Source organism: Thalassophryne amazonica, chromosome 4 (assembly GCF_902500255.1).
Source record: "Thalassophryne amazonica chromosome 4, fThaAma1.1, whole genome shotgun sequence".
Lineage (NCBI taxonomy): Eukaryota > Metazoa > Chordata > Actinopteri > Batrachoidiformes > Batrachoididae > Thalassophryne > Thalassophryne amazonica.
In genome coordinates this window covers 15,309,013-15,335,815 of record NC_047106.1, presented here as the reverse complement: position 1 = coordinate 15,335,815, position 26,803 = coordinate 15,309,013, and the positions used below count along the sequence as shown (strand labels likewise).

The window sequence follows — 26,803 nt, the reverse complement described above, 5'->3', positions numbered from 1 at the left end:
AATACAATTTTAGAGAAGAGACAAAAAGAACCTGATTAAAAACACAACAGAAAATATAAAACCAACTAACAATGAACATAAATAAATATAAGAATAACTGTTTCCTGTGAACACCTAGTGACTCTTACACCTCCACTTCATCCCTGTTTTATTTAAGTTTAATGACAATTTGTTATGGTCAGTCCATATTTTCAATTTGTTAATTTCTTCAGTGATTTCCACCAGAACTATCTGCCAAGCTAGAAAACAGCTGCATCCTAGTAAGAGCAGAATACTACTGGAATGAATTTGAGTAAGGAAAGTTGGGTTTTGTCTCACCAAAATGGATGCTGCACTCACTGCAGTTTATTGTCTGGAACAGTCCCAGATTGCATTCCAGAGCTTCTAGAATTCAAACATTTTCGTGCGGGTGGTGTTGGGGGGTAATTTTGGGTTTCAGCTTTTTTGTTTTTCACCACTTTCATCCCTGAATATGTCAATCGTGAATCACTTTTGTGTGGATGAAAGTCACTAACTGGGACTCCTGTCTTGTTGTGAGAAAGAAATGAGAATCATCCTCCGTTTCTGTTCACACAGCTCCAAACGCTGCGCGGCTCTCTGCCGAGTCAAGTTAGAACGATAGAGTCTAGTCGGAATTAATAACTTCAAAGCGAAATGCCGTTTAAATCAATGGACACCTCTTTCCAAATGCTGTAATACAAACAAACTGCAATCGATCAAAACATTTTTTTTTTTTCCTCACAAAATCAGACATCCTGCGCTGACATGCAGCAGCCAGCTGAGCTCAGCTCAGAGGTATGGAGAGACATTCATGACAAAATGTCTGAAAGGAAATGCTTTTGACAAAAACTACAGATTTTATTTATGTCCAGAGATCAAGGATCCAGTGACCAATTTCATATTTATTTAAGACTCAATAAAATGTTGTTGACATAGAAAACCTGTAAAGCCTACTTTTAATGCACAGAAAATTCACAAGAGGTATCAATAAGGGAATCGATAAGGAATCGGATCGATAAGCAGAATCGATAATGGCATCGATATCTGTAAAATCTTATCAATACCCTTCCCTAGATTAGACTGCTTTATGAAACTGGGCCCAGTTCTCCTAAGAGGCGTGTGTGTGTGCGCACGCATGTGCTAGTATTTGTATCGAGTGAAATTATTGTGTAATGTAATTTTAGATACTAACAGTGTTGGCACTTGTAGTGGCTATCGGTATTTTAATGATATTAGGTTGTTATTCCACAATTACTGATGAAATAATTGGGACATAATTTTTACACCAAAGCAAAACTGTTATGAGAACAACTGCTCAGCTGCCCAAAAATATGATTTAATAAACACCTGAACCAAGAATAGCCTGTTAGTTGAGCTTCTCAGTGTTTTGTTTCATTTGTCCTGCTCAGGTCATACTAAAGGTCATCTCTAACAGCTTTACTATCAACATTACTGACATTAATATTTATAATAATGAGACAACAAATTAGACAAAACAGCTGAAACCACAGGGAATTGTGCAGCATTTAAAATGTTGAGATTTAATGTTAATTCTGAGTAATTTATTCATGTCTAACAAATCATGCAATATTAATATTCATATTTAGATAACTGCTGGTGTTTGGGTAAAACAGAACCCTCGAGTGCAAGAATGAATGTCTGCATTGATGATCAGCACACGTATTCGGGGGGGGGGGGGGGGCAGTTTCTCCATTGTAAAATTATAAAGAATGGAGCTAATGAGGGTTGATGGGAGTAAAACCTGCAGGGACTCAGACAGTTACACCCGTGAAAATTAATCGCCTGCTTTTCCTCACGACAGAACAATCCATGTCTTTGGCAGGAGGGGAAAAAAAAAAAATGAAATACGCCTCCTAGAATCATAAAAGAAATGCTATCAGGCCATCGTAATGAGACGTCTGAACAAATGACGACCTCCATTCCTGTAATAACACTTCAGCGAGGACTTTAGGAAGAACTATTGCTGGAAAAGAGGCTACTCGACAATGTAGAGGGAAGAAAACTAATGGGTGCGACATCTGAGGCGCTGACACACAAGAACTCTGAGGTGGCATCAGAGGAATCGTTTTCTAATTATATACATCATAAAAGCAGGCGAGAAAACAGCGTGTGGCACCTGGAACATATGTGCTTCTCTTTGAAGCAACTGTTGACTGCAATAAATGAACCACAAAACATCAACTAAACTTGTATCACGCAGACGTCATCATTAATGGGCAATTATTTCAAAGACAACAGATAAGACCACAGATGATCTTTTTTTTTTTCTGTCAATAAGTCTTGATCTGATATATTTTCCTACGTAACGTACTTGCACAGCCCACACTTAAAGTACATGAAAGTTAATCCAGTGCATGTACTCGACAACTGAATAGTGATCCAATGCATTAAGAAAAAAAACAAAACAAAAAACAAACCTGCAAACCATGCTGATCCTTAATGATTGTTTATTTACAAAGCAAACAAATATAATTTTATGGCTGTTATTAATTAAACTCAGAGCAGTAGTGCAGTAGTATTTATTTAAAGGAAAGGTATATGTAATTATGATTCTGACCACTAGGTGTCACTAATGTTAATTAAATGTGTAGTAAGATCCAAGAGAAAGTAAGAGTATACACTCTTCAGTTGGTGGTAGTAAAACGCTAACAAGTTGCCCACCACTGATAAGCTCTACAAAAGAAAAAGATGACTGGATAATATACAAATAAGTACATGGAAACTAGAAGGAGTGAAGTAGCACCTTAAAAAAAGTCAGCGAGTGAACAAGAAATGAAAGAAATAGCAACTATTAAGTCGTTCAACACGTCATTTCAGACAGAGTGAGACTTGTGTTTAATATAGTTGATTCTGATAGGTCCAAATATGTAATAATCAGATCAGGACAGCCCTAGGTTTTATTATTTTGAAATCTTTTTTTTTTATTACAATACATACATGTTACAATCATCACAGTAACTGACACTCGTCATGTGTTGTCATTAATATAAATTTCCCCTTTTCTTCACCAGCCTCCCCTTTCCCAACCCCTCCCACAACCAACCAACCAACCAACCAATAAATTATCCACCTCATAATTTATTGTTTTACAAACTAAAAAGGAAACAACCAGGACTTATTTATTTTTATAATACATGGCTACATCGATTCAATTTAGTGCAGCATTGTAGTTGTGCTAACTTCAAAGATATGATGATTTTGGTGTTTTACTTCTGACCACTAGGTGTCAGTAATGTTAAGTAAATGTGTGGCAAGACTGAAGGGAAAGTAGCAGAAGACTAGACTGAATGACAAACAGGAATCTACTGTGTATGGAAACAACAAAAAGTGACACAAATGTAAAAACTGATACAGTAATGGATGATTTGAAGCCTTCAGAGAGCCTGAAGCTAACAGGAAATGTTAACTAATTAATTTAAACACTTGTAGCCACATGTGGTAAAAATGCACTTCCTCAATGACGTTCAAATGACGTCAGGTTTAGTCACATCAATAATGAGGTCATTTAAACGTCACAAATCTATATCAAATGATGACACCTCGTGACATTATGATATGATGTCATTTGGGTGTCATGTTGTAGATCAAGCTATGATGTTCATATATGTCATGCAGACGTTTCAAGACTGGTTGGTTGTCAGGTACTTTTTCAACAAATGAAAAAATAGGGCATGGGGACAAATGTCATCTACGGTGCATCATTGCTGTAGGAATGAATGGTAAATCAGTTATGAATATTGTCAATAGGGAGGCAAGTGTGTGTTGTTGTTTACAAAGTCTACAATGTAGTTAAATGGTCTTTTTTAATCATCAAATACTCATATTAAGGTAATTTTTTTGATTGTGAGAATGTTTCATGGTCAAAATACAAAGATGCTATGTGACAGAGCTGTGAGCTGGTAGTCCACACAACATCACTGTGACAAAAAAAGTGATATCTTACCAACTGTATACCAGTGTAGAAATATTTGCTGGGTAGAGCGTAGATAACGCTGCTGGTAAGCTAGCAACCACTGGATAGAGTAATTGCTAATGCTGTCAACATGTCACTTATGAAACAGTCTACAAACGGATCCAGGTGAGGCTCGTGTTTAATAAAGCCAATATCCATCAGTCAAAAAAAAGTCTTGACACCCTGGGATCGAGTTTTAAGATTGGGATCAGATATCTTTAACTAAGATGCAGACACTGATTTCACAGCACAGTGTAACACAAAATGTTTGTACTTTTACACATTAAATAATGCTGTTTTTGAAGCCAGATTGTTTGTTGTGAGTTCTGTTGTGTCTATCGAGCAGTGATACCGTGTACTACTAATTATTTATTCTTACAGTTATGGACCACACAAATATAGCCATCTTAATTTGTCTATTTGAATCAGATTAGTGTTTAATTAAAGATCATAATGAAAGAAACAAATGGCAGGTGACAACAGAAAGGGACAAATCAACATGTCTTGTGTAAAAGAATTTTGTTTTTAGTGTGCAAACATCTCAAAATAATAGTTGAAAAACAGGCTGATATTTTGAACAAGGTTCATCCACAGCCAGTAGGGGAAGCAAGATGTCCTAGTCTGAAGCAACAGAAGTCAACACTAAGTTTAAGATTCATCATGAGGCTGGATTTTACAGAAATAAGGAACAAACGTTTTGAGTTAATAGTTTGCAAACACATGATGATGTAATGAATTGTGTAATTCCTGCACAGCAGTATGATACAGCCACATCATGCTGGGAGCGTGCACGTGAAACTTACGGACAGGCTGCATCTCGAAGACCTCGGCGGCACTACTGTCACCCTCGCCTTTGCCATTGATGGCCGACAGCTTCACTTCGTAGCGCGTTTCTGGCTTCAGGCCCGTGATGGTCACCTCGGCGACAGAGCCTGTCACGACAGTACAGCCACAACCGTCCGTGTTAATTCTGATAAACAGGAAAACAAACATGGCGCCTGTTCCAACAGCATGCACAAAACTGCCCTTATTAAAACCGAACAAAGACAAATGCCCAAACTTTAAATGTTATTATAACATCATTTAACAGAATCTATTTAAAGATGGGACAAAAGATCAAAAAGGGAACAGACACCAAAACCAAAGAAACTGATATATTTTCTCAGGGCTCAATCAATCCTAACTGTATTTAACCAAACACTCTGGAATCTATACATTAAAATAAATGAATTAATGAATCTAAAGTTTCTGTTTTGTAGTGGCCACTGAATATAGTTTCATCAGTGAAATTTTAAAACAAACCACTGCTGTAAAAAATAATGCTGTTATTGTGATAGAAGTCCCATACATCCTATATGTCATGAAAACATTTACTAAAGCCAACGTAGTATCACTTAAGTTTAGATAAAACAAAATTAAAGTTTAAATTTCCTACTTGTTCGCTGAGCTTCAAGTCATTTTGTTTGTCTTCTTGACTCAATAACCAAATAGTCCCAGTAACAGGTGGGTTCATTCATTAACTAAACTGACACTGAGACAGCCATCGATTTTTTTTTAACGGTACAGTACTGCCCCCATGTGGTCAAATGTGTAGGCGAATGCTGAATGAACTCAGGAACTGTGATAAAATTGATGAAGCCTCTTCCCCATTCCCATTAGTGATTCGTACCATCTTGGGCTTCATAGAGCCTTTGAACCCAGTTCCCCCCTCCTTGTGTCCTCCACTCAGCTCTGTACTTAAGGACCGGAACACCACCAGTGGATTCCGGTTCCTCGAACTGGATCAGTGCTGTGGTTGAGAAGGGCTGTACCTCATTTATGAATGGAGCTGATGGTACCTCTGTGTGACAAAGAAAATTCAGTAAATTATAACAAAAAACAGTCATGTGGGGTGGGGGGTGGGGGCTGAGCAACTGCTTCCAAAGTCTCCCCGCAACCTGCTTAATCTTTTGAAAAATTGTTATATCAAAGATTAATCCAATTTCCCTGATTTGAAAAAAAAAAAAACATTGTACGATCGTATGAAAAATCATTTGACATTTTAAGAAGGAAACATTTAGTCAACACCAGTAAAATCTGTTAGCGTGTGTGTGTGTGTGTATACAGAGTAACTGAACACTGTGACACTTTCTACAAATCCAAATCACAGAAAGTTGGGGCGTTCTGGAAAATGCACATTAAAAAAAAACAACCAACAGTGATTCTTACACTTACTTATGAACTAAAGCTATTTCATGCTTTGTGTGGTCAACATCATTTCATTTGTTAATGAAATCAGAGAAGTAGAGAGATGGAACGCCAACTTCTGATCTCGAGGACTGAGGTTGTGCCGCACATATGTAAGAGGAATTTGGGTTCTTCACTTCCAGTCTTTTGCTCTGCAGCTAGTGCTTCGTTCACAGATGAATCGACGATATCAAACATAACAAAATAAGGTTAAAGGTTTTGATCAATTAATCTGAATAATTTACTGAGCCTTACACTTTGTAGCTGCCCCAATTATCACTCGCAGAGTCACGCTGCTCTCAAAATAAAAATGCTTCGTTGGTGGTGCACTGTTATTGCTGCAAAGGTTTGCAAAGAACCGGTTACACTGAAAGATCAAGATATAACCCACGTATCCCACACGTTGGGAATTAATCGGCTAATATATATCTTATATAAAATATAGATCTTGCAGTCGATTAGCAACAAGTTCAATTTGTACTTATTTTATTTAATTGATATCCCAGTGTAAATTGTATGTATATAAACTACACACTTATTGCTAGTTACATTAATTGAGATTATAATGTCTTTGCAATCTGTACGTTTAATCGAGCTCCTCAGTGTTGTCAAGTTTTAGCCTCACGTGGACCACAATGGAAATAAGAGTTTTATTGTGTCATCTGTCTATCATTGGTATATTCAGCTTTATGTGTTTATATTGATTTTACAAAATTAACTCAATCAATTCTGTAAATACTGAAGATTTTTGTTTTACTCTAAATATTATTTTATCTGAGGGAACAAGTCTGTCCACATTGCCAGACTGAGAACTGCTCGACTCAGCAACCAAGAGTCAGCTGGTGGTCTCCTGTCACCTACATCATCCTGTCAGCCGCCGTCTTGTGGAATGCCGCCTGTGAGACCCCGCGGTTGATCCCAGATATCCTGGACGTCTTCATGATGCAAGAACTCAGATGCTTCTCTAGCAATGTGCACAGATCTGAAACTGCAAAACTTTCATTTCAATTTAAATCATGTAATATGATACAAACCTGCTGGGCTTGCTGGTGATTTTTCCACAGTTTTGGCAGCTTGATAGAAACTGAAGGCAGGTGTCAGGTCCTTCATGATGCCTCTCATATTTTCTTTGATTTGTGTGGACTGAAATAAATGATGCATATTTCATTGTATTGACTGTGTGATACCTCAGTGATATCGAAATAATTTATGACTGGTGTGTTGACTTTATGACTGTGAATTGTTCTTAACAATGAGTTTTGCTGTTCAGCAAAAGAACGTGGTTCTTCTGGAACAATATCAGGATCTTCAAGATTGATGCCAGCCAATATTTCTTTGAAATCCTGGGAAAAAATAGAAATTGCTTAAGTGAGGCCGGCAACCTTCTGATATCGCACACATCTCTGCATGTTGCTGTTGGACTGGCTAAAATCCCCCCCCCATATATATATATATATATATATATATATATATATATATATATAAACATTTTTTTCAGGCGTATTTTTGCCCCCAAAATAGAGTTTATTTATGTGTGAGAGGTCACTCTCACAATTTTGAGGTGCAAATATACAGACATACAGCTTGGGACTCCGACGAGGGCGGTCGCATCTCCGCCTAACTTTAACCTTCAAGTCCCTACTTCACCAGACTGTGAATTCTTCAAAACTATATTGGATTCTGGATCTATTGGACTACTATTGAATTAACCATGGAACTGATCAGATGGTCTCTGAACGCTATTGACACCATTTTTTCTACAAGAAGATCAGGACTGGGGGATCTTACCTGCCCAGATGGAACGTATCCTGCAGGCTATGTCCTCGACCCCTGGGGATCTTGGCGTGTTGCATGCTTGGTGCCTTTCTCCTTTGAGGACATCAAGGATTTATTCATTTTTGGTCTCATGGCAGCAGGGCTGGTACTTTTTTGGCTTATGTGCTGCCCTGATCTACCGGAAAATTTGCAAGACGGCGGCATCAAGAACCACGGGCCCTCGCTTGTCCATCATGATTAACGAGGTTGGCAAGGCAATGCATTCTCAGACTGCGTTGACTCTTGAACTCAGACGCAATTTGGATGACACCTTGGAGCTGATGCGTGCCTTGCAGCTGAAGCTGAAGGTTTCGGAGGCCGGTGAATATTCTTAATTCGTAATTGGGAATATTCTTAATTCATAACTGGGATTTGGTTGTTCAAGTGGAACTGTTAAAAGTGTTTTTCACTGCTCAGCTACAACACTCCAGGCTTATCTAGCCTCAAGGACAAATTGCCCACTGTTTACCTCCAGAGCAATTTATTCAGGCCTTGGTGAGATTATCTGGCTCCATTCTTATCTCAACCCACAAAGACAATAAACTGACAGACTTACACATGGACTGAAGCATGCTCCAGCTTTTCCCTTTCACCTCCTTTCCTGCACCCCCCTGCGGCAGGCCCCCGTTCTTCCCAAACTGGCAGGCGGTATGACTCCAGTTGCAGTGGCTACCACACACTCACATCGCCTCAATTTGGAAAACGGACTGTTTCAAGTTTAGTGCACATAAACAATGTCAAATGTATATGTGTTGTCTTAATTCTGATGTGTGCCATTATTACGGTAAACAAGTAATAATTGTGGATTAATTGCTGTTTGTTTGTGGAATATGAGTGTGGCAATCTCGTTGTTGTAATGACAATGATCATAAAGCTATCCATCCATCCATCCATATGACTCAAGAAAATATTTTATATTTTGTTGTAACTTTGTGGAACAGCCTCCCTCATCATGTGGTAAATGCTCCAAGTGTTATTACTTCAAAGGAATACTATCATTATTTTATGGTGTTTGATTTTTATTGATTGGAGACTTTATTATGGTGTTTGTTGACTTTTACTGTGCTATTTATGAGTTTTACATGGTTATATTTATGAGTTTTACTATGATGCTTTTTTAAATGACAAATGTTGTGTGCTTTAATTGTATTTTTATACCCGTTTTATGAATAATTAATGATTATTGACCGTGATTTTCCGCCACAGTTACTGACAATCTGTATGATCTTATCAATAATATTAGCACGTTTTGTCCTGAATACAATTTAAAATCAACAAGAACTTCATTCAAGCTACACTTTGAACATATTTTGATGGGATAACTGCTGAAGCCACGGCAGAAAACACGCAGAAACTGTCCTTTACAAGTGCATCTGGTGTTATTGCTGGCAGACAACTGGAAGTGAATTACCCCAACTCTTGCAGCTGAGTGGCTGAAATCTCGGGGTCGCAAGCTCACAAACAGAACTCAGTGGAATGAAATCTTGAGTTGGCATTCCATGTCTTTACTTCTATGATGAAATGCATTTCAACCCAGCCCAGCCCAACATTACTAGCCCCCCAGGGCTAGTAATGAGGTTATTTCTAAGGGGTGATTGTAATTATGATTTGGTGCAAATGCAATGTCCATGAAAGGCGCAGTCTTTGAGTAGCAAAGTTGGAGATGGGAGCTCTAGCATGTCACATGGATGCTTAGGATGAAAAAAAAAGACAGCAATCTAAAGTCTTGATAAATTAAAAGACAGCAACTATTCGCGGCGAAGCGGAAAAGGGGTGGGGGGTAGTCCATGGGCCAAGCAGGTTTTCGGTACCACTTAAGGTGACTAAACAACACTTACAATCCAGCCTCAGTGTATCATGGCCTACACAAAAATGTATGATAGCAATCTCAGGGTGGTAGCTGTAGCCAGGTAGGGGTCAGTGAAGAATTACACAGAGGTCAAATTTTAAAAAATGCTCCAATCGTGTTGAAAACTATATCACATTACTTGTCTGGTCATAACGATTCCAAAAAGGTATAGTTTGGACTATCTCTGATGGAATGTTTTGGAGTTATGGGGTAAAAACAGCAAAAATGTGGCAAAGGTAAGTTTCAGTTTGTACAGGGGTCAAAAGTTAAAGTTGCTCCAATTTCAGTACAGAATGATGCAAATTATTGGTTGAAATAAAAGAATTAATAAATGGAATAGTTTTGTCTGTTGAATGTTTGGTCTCCAAGGTAAAGGTCAAACAAGTCAACATCTATTGGATTCTATGACATGTGACATATGTTACCCTTTTACATGATAACTAAGCATGATAGATGGTGCAAACTATTCCTCATTACAACCCTATTAACCCAAATAATAATTTGCATCATTTTTTTTTTACTGAATTTTAGCAACTTTAACTTTTGACCTCTGTACAAACTGAAATTGACCTTTGTCACCATTTTTGCTGTTTTTTCCCATAACCGCAGAACATTCCATCATAGATAGTACAAACTATACTTTTTTGGAATTGTTATGATCAGACAAATAATATGATATAGTTTTCAACATGACTGGAGCATTTTAAAATTTTGACCTACCAACCTGGCTACAGCTACCACCCTGGGATGGCTATCATACATTTTTGTGTAGGTCATAGTACACTGAGGTTGGATTCTAAGTGTTGTTTAGTCACCTTCAGTGATACCGATTACGAAAAAATTTGATGACTGGCTCATGGACTAGGGGGTCTGGGGGGGTTTGCCCCCCCAGGAAATTTTAAGAATTTAAGTGCCCTGTGGTGCATTTTGGTGCATTACTTGGATTAAATTTGGACTTGAAAGAGCTGTTAAATTTCTCTTGTGATCTCATGCGGTATGGCATGTTGTACCATCCTGTAGGAGTATATACTGAATATAACAACACAATAGTTTACAAATATAGCTAACTCATGCAAAAAAAACTTATTGATTTAGTTTGTTTTTGATTGGGCTCAAAGACTAGGCAATTAAAAACTCAACATTCAAAGAACTAGTTAACTTCATAATGCTTTCAGACTAGAGACTAGATAATTGCTTTCAGACTAGATAAAGATACATAACAACATAATACTGATGAGATTCTGCTTAGGATCAATTCACTTTTGTATGCCATCACAGATGACATTACCATGTATACATACTATTATAGTAAATACATATACAGTCAGTCTATTTGTCTGCTCTGAACACTGACATGGCATCTAATCAGTCATTCTATACCGATTCAGATTCAGGAACAAAAGAAATCTGCAGGTTTTCTATAATTTCGACACACTTCATTAACACCGCTGGGTTTCCCATGTGCCAAAAAGATAGAGTGAAAATAAATAAACCTGGGGGGGGGGCTGTGCTCTTGAAAATGTGCATGGAGAGCCTGAATGTGTACTACAATAAATGTTTCTTCTCAATGCTCGATGCATATTGTTTTGGATTGAACGGGGAGAAATAAAAAGTTGTAGTACTGTAGTGGAAACAAAGGGAGTCCAAATTGGGTTAGAGAGTTGTTGTTGTTGCTCTAAAATGAGCAACAACAACAACAATTATACATGACGCCATCACCATGAGGAATTATGTAGGCTTGGGGGATAGACTAGCTTGTTACTCCCGGTACTTTACCATAATATTTCACGACAAAAAAATAAAATGAATTCTGCTAAATTATCTCCTATAAGTTCATCTGAACATTGAATCATTAACATACCTGTGTTTGTGACGAATTGTGAAGTTAAAAGCGAACTGAATGACGAACTAGTAAACGGGTAGAAGACAGAAGAAGACAGATTTGGCACGGGAAGCTGAGAAAGATGTCTGGGACATTGAGACATACCGCACTATGCCTTGTCTCGCACCGCTAATGTAAGAGTAAAGGGAATCTGCGGTGGTAGAGTCGCTGCGATTTTTAACCAATCAAAATGCATGTCGTCTTCACGTTGCGGATTCCGAGATGGCCGCCTCCATCTCCGATAAACACACAGGGTTCTAGCTAGGATAAAATTTTAGCGTAGTGGTACTGGGGGGTGCAGAAGGGGGGAAGCTTTTGAAAATTCAAGCTAAAAATTGCCCATTCAAGGGGTACCCAAAGGGGAAAAGCCAGGTACGACAGCTGACGTCACTTCATCATGTCCAGAAGGCTGGGGAAGTTTGTTGAGTGGGCAATCTCATTCTGGGTTAGCCAGTACATGGCCCTCAGTGAGGCAGTCGGAGTCCATGGACATTTTTAAGTCAAGACTTAAAACCTATTTTTATTCTCTTTCATATGAGTAGTTTTATTTTGTTATGTTTTATTCTTTTACTTCTATTTTTAATTAGGTATTTGAATTTTTTTATTTATTTATTTATTTAAATTTTTTTATGTTGAACTGTTCTGTGTGAGGCACCTTGAGACGGCTTTTGTTGTAATTTGGTGCTTTATAAGCTGATTAAATTGAAATTGAACAACATTTTATTGAGTCTTAAAGTAAATAAATATGAAACTGGTTACTGGATCCTTAAACTCTGGACATAATAAACTCTACATGGTGGATCCTTGATCTCTGGACATAAACAGAAATAAAATCTGTTAGTTTTTGTCAAAAGCATTTCTTTTCAGACATTATTATTGGCATGAATGTCTTTCCATATCTGAGCTGAGCTCTTGCAGCTGTGCTGCAGGTCAGGTTTATAAAAGAATGCCGGACGTCTCATTTTGGGAGGAAAAAACGTTTTAGTCGATTGTAGTTTATTGTCTGTATTGCAACGTTTGTAAGAGGGGTCATTTTATTTAAAGCAGCGATTCATTTTGAAGTTATTAATTCCGACAGAGTCAGAGAGCCGCGCAGTGTTTGAAGCTCATTTCTCGACTGCAACAATACAAGAGTCCCATTTAGTGACTTTAATCCACACAAAAATGACTAATGATATTTTAATGGCTTTCAGACGGGTTAAGAAGCGGACTTGCCGCTTCTGAAGAGCAGCAAATCAAAGAGCCACGAGCCATTGAATCGAAGCATTGCTTCGATTCACGCTTCAAACTGGAGTCGTGCTGCAGAAACGGTTGATTGAAACAGTACCACTACGCTGTATTGAAAATCGTAACGGTCCAAAATTATAGCGTAACGGGCCGTAACGCAAGTTTGCGCTCGCTGGAACCCTGAACACGCCACTATTTTATGATAAATTTCTTAGCGATTTGGAGTTTTTCCGCTAAAATACCATTTCACGGATTTGAGGAAATAAAAATTAATGTTTTGCTAGTTCTTTTAGACGGCGAGATTTTGCAAAAAGACGGAAATCCATCCAAAGACGGCGAATAAGCATCCATGTTGTCAACAAATGCGTGAGAATTTTCCTCAAAGAAAGATTGGAAGGGATTTGCACATTTCTCTCTTCACAGTGCATAATATTGAACAATTCAATGAATGTGAAAGAATTTCAGTGTGTAAAGGACAAGGACGTAAGCGTAACCTGTGACCTCTAATCCCTCAGACAGCACTGCATCAAGAACAGTCATACATCAATAGCTGATATAACCACATGCTCAAGACATTACTTTGGAGAACCTCTGTCACGCACTAAAATACAGAGTTACATTCACAGATGCTACCTGAAACTTTATATCACTGTCACACATAGGTGGAATCATGCAGAATGGCATCAGAATGACGAATCAGCGCACATCCGAAAAGTGTCGGATTTCAGTTCCAAAACATTCCGCCATCTGCGGAAGTCCACACAGTTGATTAAAATCAGCCGGTGGCCCCAGGTGTGATGCACATGTCCAAAACCTAACCGACGGCGGTCCATGTGCAATCTGAGGACCACCTGACTGCAATTTACATATTCTGATGGTGGCAAAATGGGGTTTTAAAATGATTTGAGCACATACGAGGGAACCTTGACATGGATCTGGCACGGCAGGTATGACCTGTACGTGCTACATATAATAATGTCCACCACCAATATTTGCCGTGTCAGGCTGGTTCCTGCACATTCTTGCTATGTGTGACGGGGGCTTTACTTTTCAAAACAGAAGCCTGAGGCTAACCTTGTCCAAAAGCAGTGTCAATGTCTCTAGGCTCAGAGGCATCTGGGTTGGACCATCACACAGGGGACATGTGCATTGTAATATTATGAATCAGTATTCCAGATCATTTTGGGAAGAAATAGATGCTGCGTGCTCTGTACCAAAGGCGAAGAGAACCATCCAGACTATTACTGGCAATGAGTCCAGAAGCCAGAATCTGTCATAGTACAGGGTCATGTCAGTCCACTTGAGAAAGGTAATTTATATGTCTGTGATAGCAGCATTAATGCAGAAAAGTACTGTATTTTTCAGAGTACAAGTCATGTTTTGTTTTGTTTTTTTAATAATTTGGGAGGTGGTGCCACATATACTCCGGAAAGTATGATACACTGAAATTTGAGAGCAACGTCTGCTATCTTCACGACGACATCTTTTCCAGGACATCCATGCATTTTTCATTAACACAATGCAAAGCAACATTCTGCACAAATTACAAAGGCATAGCCCTGGAAGTAGAAATTATGCAGGAATTATTATTATATTATTGCCAAGTAAGTTCTCACATACAAGGAATTTGATTTGGTGGCACTGGTACATAAACAACAATAAAAATAAAAGGAAAAATACTTCTGTAAGAAGTCAAGGAGTCAAATAAACAAAATGGGCAAAACTATGTTAACTGTCAAATATAACATCGTGGAATGGGGCTGTGCAAAGGTATGCAGATGTACAGTACCTTTCAGTGGAGGGATGATGAATCTGTACTTTGTGGGAGTACAAATTGTACCAAATAACCAAAACAAAACAATAAATAATAATAAACTAATAATAATAAGAAATAATAAAATAATAAATGTCATTGGTTGTTATCCTCAATGCTAAAACGTGCTTTTACATATTGTGAGAAGGAATAGCAACATGACAAAGTGGGAAAGGTTTCAGCATCCCAAATTTTCCTTGTAATGTGTTGCAGGCCTAAAATACATGGATGTGTATTAACAAATGACATGAAGGTGACCAAACACAACATAAAATATCTTGTGGTCATACGGTCTGTAATGAAATAAGAGTAAATGTAAAAATCACTGAGTCTCCCCAATAGTGTCCCAGTGTTTTCTGATTTGGGTTTGTAAAAGGATTCTGTTTTTCATTTTAAAATTGAAAAGGCTCATTGTGATGATTGCAGTTGCACAAGTTCCGGTTCTCGGTGAAGAATGTGACCTTTGTGAATTTTTAGCATCAAACTCTGACTGCTTGAGGGAAGCACTTCTTCCTCCGTCTCTGCTCTTTTCCATATGTATGCTGTGTTTTTGATTTAAACAAGCAAATTTCTATGTTGCCTTGTAAATATGAAAGCGCACGCTCAGATTATCCACAGTAATAGATACAGTTCAGAACAATGTGAGAAAGCCGCATAAGATGAAATTCCAACAGCTGATATTTTATAATGTTCTTTTCTTTGTAGTCACTTTCAGAACACAGATCAAATACTGATCCTGAAGCCCTTTCATCTAAATTTAACATCTATCTTGAAACCACTCTGTGTACTTTTACATTCGGACAGATGTTTTGGTTGAATGAGTTTTGAATGAGGCTGAAAACTTGCTCTCATCATTTAATTGTGGGCTATAATGAAATTTATCTCAGCTGTTAATCATCTACTCAATGACTGAAAACTAATTGTACACTCTTCATATAATCATTGAACAATCTTGAGCCATTAGAAACACGCTAAAATTACAACAAAGATCCCAGTGAGTCTGACTGACCGGCCAGAATGAGCAGGAACTCTTTGGACTCGGTTCCCATTTTATTGGAAGCCGTGCAGTTGTAGCTCCCAAAGTCATTTTCAGACTCGGGGGTTATCTGCAGGAGGGAAGAAGAAGAAGCAAATCTTTGGAAAGCAGTCGACCAAAACAGATGAACAAACCCGAGTGTCAAACATTCCGAAGGTGACCTTTTTATTTGTCCATTAGAGTTGCGAGCTTTCCTGCTGCTAAATTATTCATCAGACTTTTTTCTCCCCCTCACAATGGTGCTGAAAGAAAAACCCTCACCTCATCTCTAAGCTCATGAAATCTTGATGACGCACAGGTTACTGTGTGTGCGTATATGTTTGCATTCTGTAAACTGGAAGCTGGTGTATGTGCGTGCATGCACCTGCAGGTAGCTGGCTGACGGGTTTCTGAAGATCTTCATGTTGGTTGTATTGGGGCTGGGCAGCTGCAGTCCGTCTCTCAGCCACACTATCGACACGTCGTTAGGGTGGGCCTGAACCTCACAGCTGATGTTGACGGGATTTCCCTCCCAGGTGTACAGCGCCACCACACCTTGGATCTTTGGTGCATCTAATGAGAAAAAAAAGCAATAGCACTGCTGCAGATGTCTTTTGTGCCATACAGTTATAATGTAATTAATCTTAAAAAAAAAAAAAATTCTTGTACTTGACAGAATCTGAGTTGTGCAAATGGTGTACTTATAGCTAAATATGTAACGACATGTAGAATAAAGTGACTTTCAGGAAATACCAACATTTTAAGCTTAGATTTGTTTTTGTTTGTTTTTTCCTGATTATTTTGAGTGTTGTTATAAATATACAAACTTGACATTTTGTACTTTTAAAGTTTGTGTTTTTTGTTTCTTTTAAAGAAAACACCGTTCATACCTACTGAGGGGTTGTTGGGTTCAAAGGACGATAAACCACTTACACTGGATGTCTAGATACGCCGGCTTCTCATCCTCTCCGATGGCACTGCGTGCTGTGCACAGATACTCGCCAGCATCTGTGTATTTGACGTACTTCAGCGTGAGAGAGGACACGCGAGCGTCGCTCCTCACCACTACAACTCCCAGACTCTAAAGAGAAGAAAAGCTACTGTTTAAAACACTGATCTATGACTATGTTTCCGTCACAGGTGGCACCATTTTTCATATTCCGTAAGATGCCACACACACCTGTAGATTCGCTCAAAGACTTGCAGAGGGCTACAGAATCTTTGCCTGATATTTCAAACTGCACTTTGAAAGGTTAACCTGGAAAAAAGGCTCCTTTTAATGAAAAGTACAAACACTGCATTAAGGAAAAAAGCATGCTGCACTGCGGAAAGACCCACAAATATTAGGACACAGCTGACAGTTCAGGGGACCTGATCAATAATTGTTTGTAGAAATAATTCAAAACCATTTACGTTCCACATGGAATGTTCACACAACTCGTGAACTTTCCATGTGGAGCACTTTATGTAGTGCTTTATGATTTGTGGACAGTGTTTTGGTGCTGTATGGTCCAAAGCACTGTGCATCCACATTCAGCACGTAACGTACCACAGACCTGACAAGCAACAGCACACGGCTGGCTCATGAGGTGTGTAAATAACCTGCTTACTTTAGAGATACCTGGTTTTACTCACTGGATATGCAGAATTACAACTTCCACATATCAGTAGCTTCCTTCAGCATTCAGATGTTTACTGGAGAAAAACTAGCTGTTAGAAGAGAATCACATTCTTTAGCAGTCAAAAAGGACACAATTTTTCGTAATTTCAAGATATAGTGTTTTTGCATTTTGCACAGTGTTATATTCATACTGGAAGCTCTGGCTCTGGATAGAAGGAAAGAAAGAAAATCATTAGCTACCTCTAAAACCTGGAGAAAGAGGGACTCATCGACAGGCAGACATACTACAGACTGTACCCTGGGGACGCCACTCCGTGCATCTATGGACTGCCCAAAATCCACAAACAGGACGTGCCACTCAGGCCTATTGTATGTAGCACAGATTCCATCACGTACAATTTGGCCAAGCACCTCAAGTGGATTTTGGCTCCTCTAGTGGGTAACTCAGACCACCATGTGGAGAACACACAAGATTTTGTGAACAAGATCAAGGACCTACAGCTGGAGGCAGATGAAACTATGGTGTCATTTGATGTGACATCGTTGTTCACCTGCATACCCACTGCTGAGGCCGTCTCTGCTTTGAGGCAGAGACTGCTGGAGGATGTGTCTCTACTTGAAAGGACCAAACTCACACCAGACCACATTTGCCAACTCTTGGAGATCTCTCTCAACACCACGTATTTCCTGTTTAGGGGGAATTACTACAGGCAGATTCATGGTTGTGCGTTGGGGTCTCCAGTATCCCCCATTGTGGCCAATCTGTACATGGAGCGAGTGGAGAAGACAGCCTTGACGTCTTTCACGGGCATCTCTCCCAGTCACTGGTTCAGATATGTTGATGACACATGGGTCAAAATCAAGCAACAGCAAGTTGAGGACTTTACAGAACACATCAACTCGGTGGACGCCAATATCAAGTTCACACGTGAGGATGCCAGAAACAACCATTTAGCCTTCCTGGACTGTGATGTTACGATTGGAGAGAACAGGCAGCTCCAGACAGGGGTTTACAGAAAACCAACTCACACTGACCAATATCTGCTCTTCGGCTCAAACCACCCCCTTGAACACAAGCTCGGGGTGATCAGGACGCTTCAACACAGAGCCCTACAGGTGCCCACAACTGCAGAGGGAAGGGCTAAAGAACAACAACGTGTCTGGAAAGCCCTCACAGTATGTGGGTACCCACGATGGTCCCTGGACAAAGTGCAGAAGTCCCAGAGAACAAAGAGACCAGATAGACAGGAGACGGAGACAAGAAGAAGAGGAGTGTCTCTCCCTTATTTAGCAGAAGTAGGGGAAAAACTACAGAGGATCTTCAGACAGCACAAAATCCCAGTTTACTTTAAACCGGTTAACACCTTGAGACAGAAATTAGTTCACCCTAAGGACATGATCCCTAGTTACAAACAGAGCAATGTAGTGTATTCTATCAGATGTCAGGAAAACTGTAACGAACACTACATAGGTGAAACGACGCAACCTTTACACAAAAGGCTATACCAGCACCGCAGAGAGGGCGCCAGTGGACCTCAGTCTGTGGTTCACCTCCACCTTAAAGACACTAACCACACGTTTGAGGACAAGGAAGTTAAAATATTAGCCAGAGAGAAGAAATGGTTTGAGAGAGGGGTCAAGGAGGCATTCTTTGTGAAACGTTTGAAACCCAGCCTTAACCGGGGAGGGGGTCTGAGACACACTTTATCCCCTGTTTACAATGGGGTACAGTCAAAGGAGTTTCAGTCTTTTGTTCATGGTAATGAGTCATTCACGTCATCAAGGGAGCCATCAGAAAGGCATCCATCCCATCATTAGAGGGACAGCTGTCCTACCATTAGGTGTGCTAACTACAGCACAATAGTAGCTAATTAGAGCTATTGTTTAGTCACTAGCCTATAGCAGTCTGCCTCTCAGTAGGAGGGGTCTGGTTAGGTTTAAAACTCCAGCTTTTGTTGGCTTCTGTTTTATTCTTCTCTACAAGAGTCAGACAGAAGTCAGACTTCCAGATCAAGAATTTTAGCTGAGGAAGCTTCTGCGATTTGAAGCAAAACATCCTCGCGTCAAGCAACCCAGTCCAGTCGAAGATCCAAGCTTCTCTACTATGGAAACCACCTGGACAACTGACAGCCTACACAGAAACTCTGGATAGTGATTTAAAAAGTCACGTTTTTGTGATGCTACAGCTTAATTTCTCTAACGGTTTCAATTGAATTCAATTTTCAATTTATTTTCATTTATATAACGCCAAATCACAACAGAGTTGCCTCAAAGTGCTTCATACAGGTAAGGTTTGTCTGTTTATCTGATGTGTAAAACAAGCTGTCTGTCTGCAATAAAATATTTTATACTTCGCTGTCCGTCTTTCAACACTGTTAAAGTGAACAAACATCCAGTTCATCTTTGTCACTGCAGCAAGGGGAATAAGTTGAACCATTTTAACTTTCAACAGCACGTAGAGTTGAGGTGTGTGTTTTGCACCCCCACAACCAGCAGTTGCAGAATTTTCTGTCGTCCCTCTCACTGAAAACACAACACATCTCTGTCAGTGTCTGCCGGACAGCGGCAACGTGAAGGCATCAAAGTGGCAATAACTGTGTGTTTTATTGTGGACAGCGCTCGAATCATTTATGACATTTTTTTCCATCACAAAAAAACAAACCAAAAAAAAAAACAAAAAACTGCAAGCACTGAAAGGCTGGAGGTCAGTAAAGGAGATGATGAATGTTTGCAAAGCAACCAGTCTGTGGATAAAATTTGAAGATACAGCAGTAACAGCACATCACCTGCCCTTATTTTAAAATCTCAGTTAAACGCTGTTTCAAATTAATATTCAGAACTTTTTAATCAGAGATTCACTTTTGTATTAAAGACAAACTCTTCACCAAACCCTTTATTCATCATCTTACTTTATGAGGCTGGATTTCAAAATTTCTTGATTTATTTTCATATTTTAACGAGCTGTTCCAGCATTCTACATTAAACATGTTACCTCACTGACATTTTTGCTCATCATACAAAAAACAAACAAAAAACAAAAAGGCTACAACATCGATTAATATGACTAAGTGAAGCCGAGTCGAACAAGCACCAACAGCACAGCATCAACGTATCTTCTGAATTAAAATTGTCAAATTCTAACTACTTTGTCAATAACTATAATATTGCTTCCTATTACATCTATCTGGCTTGTAATACCACAGTAACTGTACAATACATAATATTACCAGATTATGTCAGTATTGTCACTGTTAAATGAAGCTGGAACTAATGGAGCTTTTGATGAAGCAATTGGCTGTGAGGCTCAAAAAAAAAAAAGTTTTGGCATGTTCACAAAGCTTCATCTTGGTGTTCTTTGCTGCATAATGTCTGTTAATATTAACTATTTGTGCCAATTTCCATCTTCTATAAGCGGTGGATTCCTGAGTACATGTGTTTTTGGTTTTGTGTGGATGAGCATACTGAGGATTCCAGAAGAAAGCCAAACATGAAGTTGCATTGTTGCAAGTATAATAACTTTTCCGTAAAGTAAAGCTGTGTCAGCAGTGTGGCGAAAATAAAAAAAAACTTGACCACTTTAAGTCTATAATTTGCACTTGTCTGATTCAGACAATGTAATGGAGCAGCCTTGTCTGAACAGTTTTTCTTCTTGTCTTGGACAATCGGACAAGGTTTAATATTGACCACTGTGCTTGTGTGCAATCTGACTGTGACAGTCTGCTGGGAGGAAGAATTGGGCTGGGTCTGACTTTGATGCAGACTGTGCCAAGAGGTAAAACTTGACCATCATACTAAATGTAAGTTGTTTCTTGGAAGGTTTTTAGGCTGAACACCTCCCACTTTACTGTGACTCTCACACAACTTCAAACTGTGCTGTTTTAATTTTTGGAGCTGGGACTTTAGTTATTCATTTATTTATACAGTAAGCTCTGCTGTTCTTGTGAATTGCTCCTTTTACAAGTTGCTGCATAACTGAATATCAGAGTACCTCTTTTCTTCTTCCAGGAGGCTGTGATCCACACTGCAGACCAAACAATGACACAGATGCTGTTACACATATCGAATTAGGGGCCAGTTCAGGCAGCCATGTAAGAGAAACCCTTATTAGTTTGTATTCAAATCCAATAGACAAAGCATGTCTGTGGCATTCATTATGCATAACGGGTAGCCAGGAAGACACTTACATAACAGAGTGGCCTTTCATTCCAAAGCCTGCACAGAAAGCTTCCTCCTGCGACCCGTGCATAACTTTGTGACTGCTGCGTCTGCGCAACACGACAACCAGTCCTGTTTTTAATGTAAACCTTTGGTGGTCCTTTTATGTAGAATATAAATCACATTCTCTCATTCCCAAATGCAAATTAATATTGTGATCCACCAGACACTAACACTAACTGCCTCCATTAGACATTCGTAATTATTAAAGTGGAATCCATACTAAATACTTTTTGATGTATAAACTAGTAGGCAGGAATCAACAGCGCCATGAAGGTTAAACAGTGGGCAGCTTTTCGTTGTAGTGATCATCTCATTTCATAGCTGAGACCCACTTTGTGTTGAGGAAAGAACTTCATCACAAGGCCGTTGTTATCAATGCCCATGCTCGGTAGTGAGTAAATCTCATGTGACTAAGTGTGAGCTCCCACCTCCACTGTCAGCACGGGGAGTGTTCAGCGCCTATTCGTCGCCATCTTGTTCAGGCTGAGGTCATCAAAGTAAACTCTCCTCTCAGTCAATAAAGGACAGTGACGGTTTGGCTTTCCTGGAAATGTCTATAAATACATTTTGTGTGAATTCAAATCATTCATATTTCACCAAATCGTACAGATGTCCTCTCAAAGAGCTGTACTGTGTAGAGCGCTATTAATTCATGGTATTTGGGTTTTGATTGAATTTTAGTAATTCTAACAGTACAATTTATGTAATAACATGAAGCAAGAAAACCAAAAAAAAAGTGCTGCATCATTAATGAAAGCATAAAAAACAGCGTACGAAAATGAACAATGTCTCAAAGGTGTCTGTGTTCTCTGCAACTGAGAAAATAAAATCTGTTAGTTTCCAGAACAAATGCTCTAAAAAAATCTTCATACATATTCAGTTACTGTCAAATGGTGCAAAGTATAAAAGATGATGTAACAAAATCTGACGCTGCACTTGAAAGAACGAAGTGTGAATTATCACTTGGAACGTTCAACATCGGAAGAAATAATCGAGGGAAAGTCAGCTTCAAAACCAGATCTGTTTCAGAAGTAATGCACCACAGTCAGTCTTCATATCAGCAATAACAAAGAGGTACTTCACACCAATTTTATCATTGAAGAAACCATCTGACAGAGATCCTGAAATGGATCTTTCAGAAACACTGTGTGACTAATACAAGTCAGACTGCTGCAGTCACCTCACATTTTTCTCTCATATTCTCCTTTTATTTTGTCTAATTATTTAAAATGTGCAAGTAAAGAGCTGTGAGTGTGGGATGACTGGGACGTCTAACAAAGTCGGTTTGAGAAAGAAAATGTCATAACTCCAGGATTTCTTTCCAACTTTTTACTTTGGACAAAAAACAGTTTTAAATGGTGCAGAAGTGAATAAGTGTGTGCTGTTGTAGGCTAACCACCTATATAATATTACTGGACCAGAGAATCTGAAAACACTCAGAGGTATCAGTTTGTTGTCACCACTGAACAAACAAAAACATCTTTAGATGTGTTTGGTAGCACGGAGAGGATCCCATGGTAAACATGCAAAATAAATGTAAATAAATTATTTAAAATGCTTGATTATAGTCTAGTTAGCATCTTACCTTAGCATCCTGGTCATTATAAGGAGCCATTCATCAACAAGCGACTTGCTGGACTGAGACACCACCGGATAACCGGGAGGCTAAGGTAAGTGGCTAAATGTAGTGTATATGTAGTGAGGTTGGATACCCGATGCGCTACCAGCTACTTTAAATAACATTTTTGCCTGTTCAGTGGTGACAACAAGTGGATTATTCAGTGTTTTAGATTACCCCATCCAATGGCGATATATAGCTGGTTAGCCCATGACAGTGTTTGTGTTCTAATACAATATTGCCCTGATTAATTTAGTTTTTGTCCCAAGTGAAAAGATGAGCCCCAAAACATCTAAAAAGAGCCTAGGTTGAAAAATCCCACAGTTCCCTTTTAACAATAGAAATGTCAATGTGATTTATTCAGGGACATGTCTTACAGTGACTGTCTACAATTTTAATTTCTAAAATTAAACACAATATGGTGTTCTTAAAATGAATAGACAACCTGTTTAGAGCACAGTGTTGCTTGTTTTTAGTTATTATTTGATAAAGAATTTTGATCGTCCAGTACTGAATTGGACGTGTTTGACATGAAACACGGGTGCACGTAGGAAACAGCCATGCATGTTGAATACCTTGTGTTGCACGGGCCGAGTCCACGATGCCTGTAGAGGACAAAGAACAACAAAGAAAAAGGCAATAGCAAGTCTTAGAAATTACATCTTAGTCTGGGAAAAGGCTGGAAGGCTGCACACCGCATGCAAAGAACAAGCATCTAGTTTGTTTTCTGTGTATCTACATCTGTACATCTACAGAACCTGAACAGAGGGAAAGTGATTTTGTTAACAGCCTGTTACTATAATGTTTATTTGAATTCTTTCAATTCCCCTACCCACAGAGTTTACTATGTGACAGAAAAGATTATTTTTAAAGAAAAAAATGTAAGTACTCTTAGTGATATGTCATTTTTTGCTCTGCACACTGGAGCTCATCTCGCCCTTAGAAAAGTCAGTCTGTTAGCATCATGATAGCAAAAATGCTTAGCGATAAGAAGGTTATTAGTTTATCAGGAAGATGTGATTCAATTACAGTGTGACAGCAGAGATATGTGGCCGGTTGCGGCTAAAGGAACAAAACAATTGTGGACTCTTAGGCCGCTGGTGAGGCACAGGAGCCTGTAGGCTTGAAGCAATAACGAGACGATAAACCCAAATTAAACAGATTACCAAAATTAATTTGCTCTCGGGCTGTTGTCTCCATGTATAAGTGTATAAGAAGTGTATAAGAAGTGGCTCCTAAAGCAAAATACAACAGTTCCTCTATCAAATGACTGAGCGATGATGCCCACTGTGTTTTTCAGTAAGTGAGGGTGGCTTTAAAAGAAGCCATTTTGTTGCAGCTCTTCCTACAATCCATCTGAGATCTGGAAATAAATATTTATCTACTGGCGGCCTAGAAATAATGAATATTTACTGACTGATTCTCTAACATAATGTGTGGCTCACTATATTAAATACACATCTGATACTATTTCAGATGAAGCACTTCTTTACTGGGAGTCTGACATTATTCCAATGTCCAACTGAAAACAAAAAAAAACAAATCTGGGTCATATTCCATATCAAATCACCCAAAGGGTCACAGGATTCCCCTGAAAAAATTCACAGGATTTTTCCAAAGTCATGGAAAAATTGCAAATATTAGCTTTGCGGCTATAACACGTTTGAAGCGACAGCCCTTTAAAAATTTACTTAATTTTATGCATTCTGCCGAACAGCCACATCTCCTTTAATACTATATATGGGCAATTCTATGGTAATGGAATTACAGCAGCAGCAAAATCTGGACATACTGTATGGTATCTAACCACGACAGATTAGCTCAGATTGTAATTCCGTTACCATAGAATTGCCCATATCATGAGCCTTATGCATGTGCCTCTGTCAGTCTGTGTGTCTGTCCCCAGTCCATGTATGGGTAAAGAGGAACAGCTTGAATGAGAACATGCATGACCTGGGTGGGACAAATGAAGCCCAAACACAGCTAACCTCAGTTCTGGTGTCTGTCAAATCATATATTTGGGGGGGCTGAATAGTGGTTCTGATAACAGTTTTGCTTTGGTGTTGGCATTAAAAATAATCACCTGCTCATTTCATCGGTAATCATGGACTGACTGGACCCAACATCCTGATGCTACCAAAAGATGCTAAAAATGCTAACACCCTTAGCAAGCAAGAGAGGAGACACTGAGAGCTTATTAAACCAGGTCCACCTAGAGACAGGTTCTTTTTATAGTTGACTTGGTACATGAGCGGTCTCCACGAATCTCCTCACTTCAAGTGGCCCTTGAGGACACAGTGGCCTGGGATCTTTCCACTCGCCTGCCACCTTTCTCTTGCTCAGCAACTGACCAACTGACATCCTGCGCCAAGGTGGCTGAAAGGAAGACCCTTGGATAAAGCTCCATTTCTTCATCTTTTCAATCGATTGGATGCCCTGGATGTCAACAACTTTCTTGACTCACCGCAGGACCCTGAAGGATGCTGTGTTCAGACGCTCTGTAGGTCTCCAGCGCCAGTGATCACTCTTCCTCAGATGGCGCAGACATCAGGCTCTCCGCCGGTGACCACAGCTCATGGTCTGGAAGCTGGCTCTGCACCATCACTCCCCATGGATCATCCTTGTCCTCTGTTTCCCCCAATATTGGGTAACTGTGTATCAAGAGAAATCTGTTTTTCCAACACGATCACGTGCTGTTTTGCCGGAGCCATGGTCTCACATATTTTGGAGAATCTCCTGGAGTTGCTGCAGTTGTTACAATCCTCCATAAAAAAAGAGTTACAGTGCAAGTTGGGTGTCTTGAATTGTCCTTTTTCTTTTAAAGCTTTTTAAGCAGTTGTGGAAAATCTGCATTTCTTTCAGGTCCTACTCCGACACTGGTCCAAGATCAGCACGGTTCTCTCAAACTGCTCTCGCTCTCCATACGTAGCTTCAGACCACCTAACAATGCCCACAATTTTGATTTTATTGTTAATTTTAATTTGTTCTGGAATCTTCTTCTTTGTCTTTCGGCTGTTCCCGTTAGGGGTCGCCACAGCAGATCAATCGTTTCCATCTCACCCTGTCCTCTGTATCTTCCTCTGTCACACCAACCACCTGCATGTCCTCTCTCAGCACATCCATGAACCTCCCTCTTTGGTCTCCCTCTTCTCCTCCTGCCTGGTGGCTCCATCCTCAGCATCCTTCTCCCTATATACCCTGGGTCCCTCCTCTGCACATGTCCAAACCATCTCAATCTCGCCTCTCTGACTTTGTCTCCAAATCGTCCCACCTGAGCTGTCCCTCTGATATGTTCATTCCTAATCTTGTCCATTCTTGTCACTCCCAAAGAGAATCTCACCATCTTCAGCTCTGCCACCTCCAGCTCTGCCTCCTGTCTTTTGTTAGTGCCACTGTCACTACTGTTTGTAAACTTTCCCCTTCACTCTTGCTGATATTCTTTGGTCACAATCACTACCTGCCACCTTTCTCCACCACTCCACCCTGCCTGCACTTCTTCTTCACCTCTCTACCACACTCTCCATTACTTTGAACAGTTGACCCCAA

The 26,803-nt window shown here is 39.5% G+C and overlaps 1 protein-coding gene across 1 annotated transcript in view; it reads right to left on the bottom strand.

Annotated features, from left to right (window-relative positions):
* The window catches only part of ncam1b (neural cell adhesion molecule 1b), a 396,526-nt gene that overhangs the window by 24,789 nt on the left and 344,934 nt on the right, over positions 1-26,803 (bottom strand). The window contains exons 11-16 of the mRNA XM_034169136.1: positions 23,833-23,862; positions 16,734-16,881; positions 16,186-16,373; positions 15,795-15,891; positions 5,643-5,813; positions 4,777-4,905 (exon numbers count right to left, since the gene is read on the bottom strand). Coding sequence (XP_034025027.1) covers positions 4,777-4,905; positions 5,643-5,813; positions 15,795-15,891; positions 16,186-16,373; positions 16,734-16,881; positions 23,833-23,862 — 763 coding nt within the window. The remainder of the gene's footprint in view (positions 1-4,776; positions 4,906-5,642; positions 5,814-15,794; positions 15,892-16,185; positions 16,374-16,733; positions 16,882-23,832; positions 23,863-26,803) is intronic.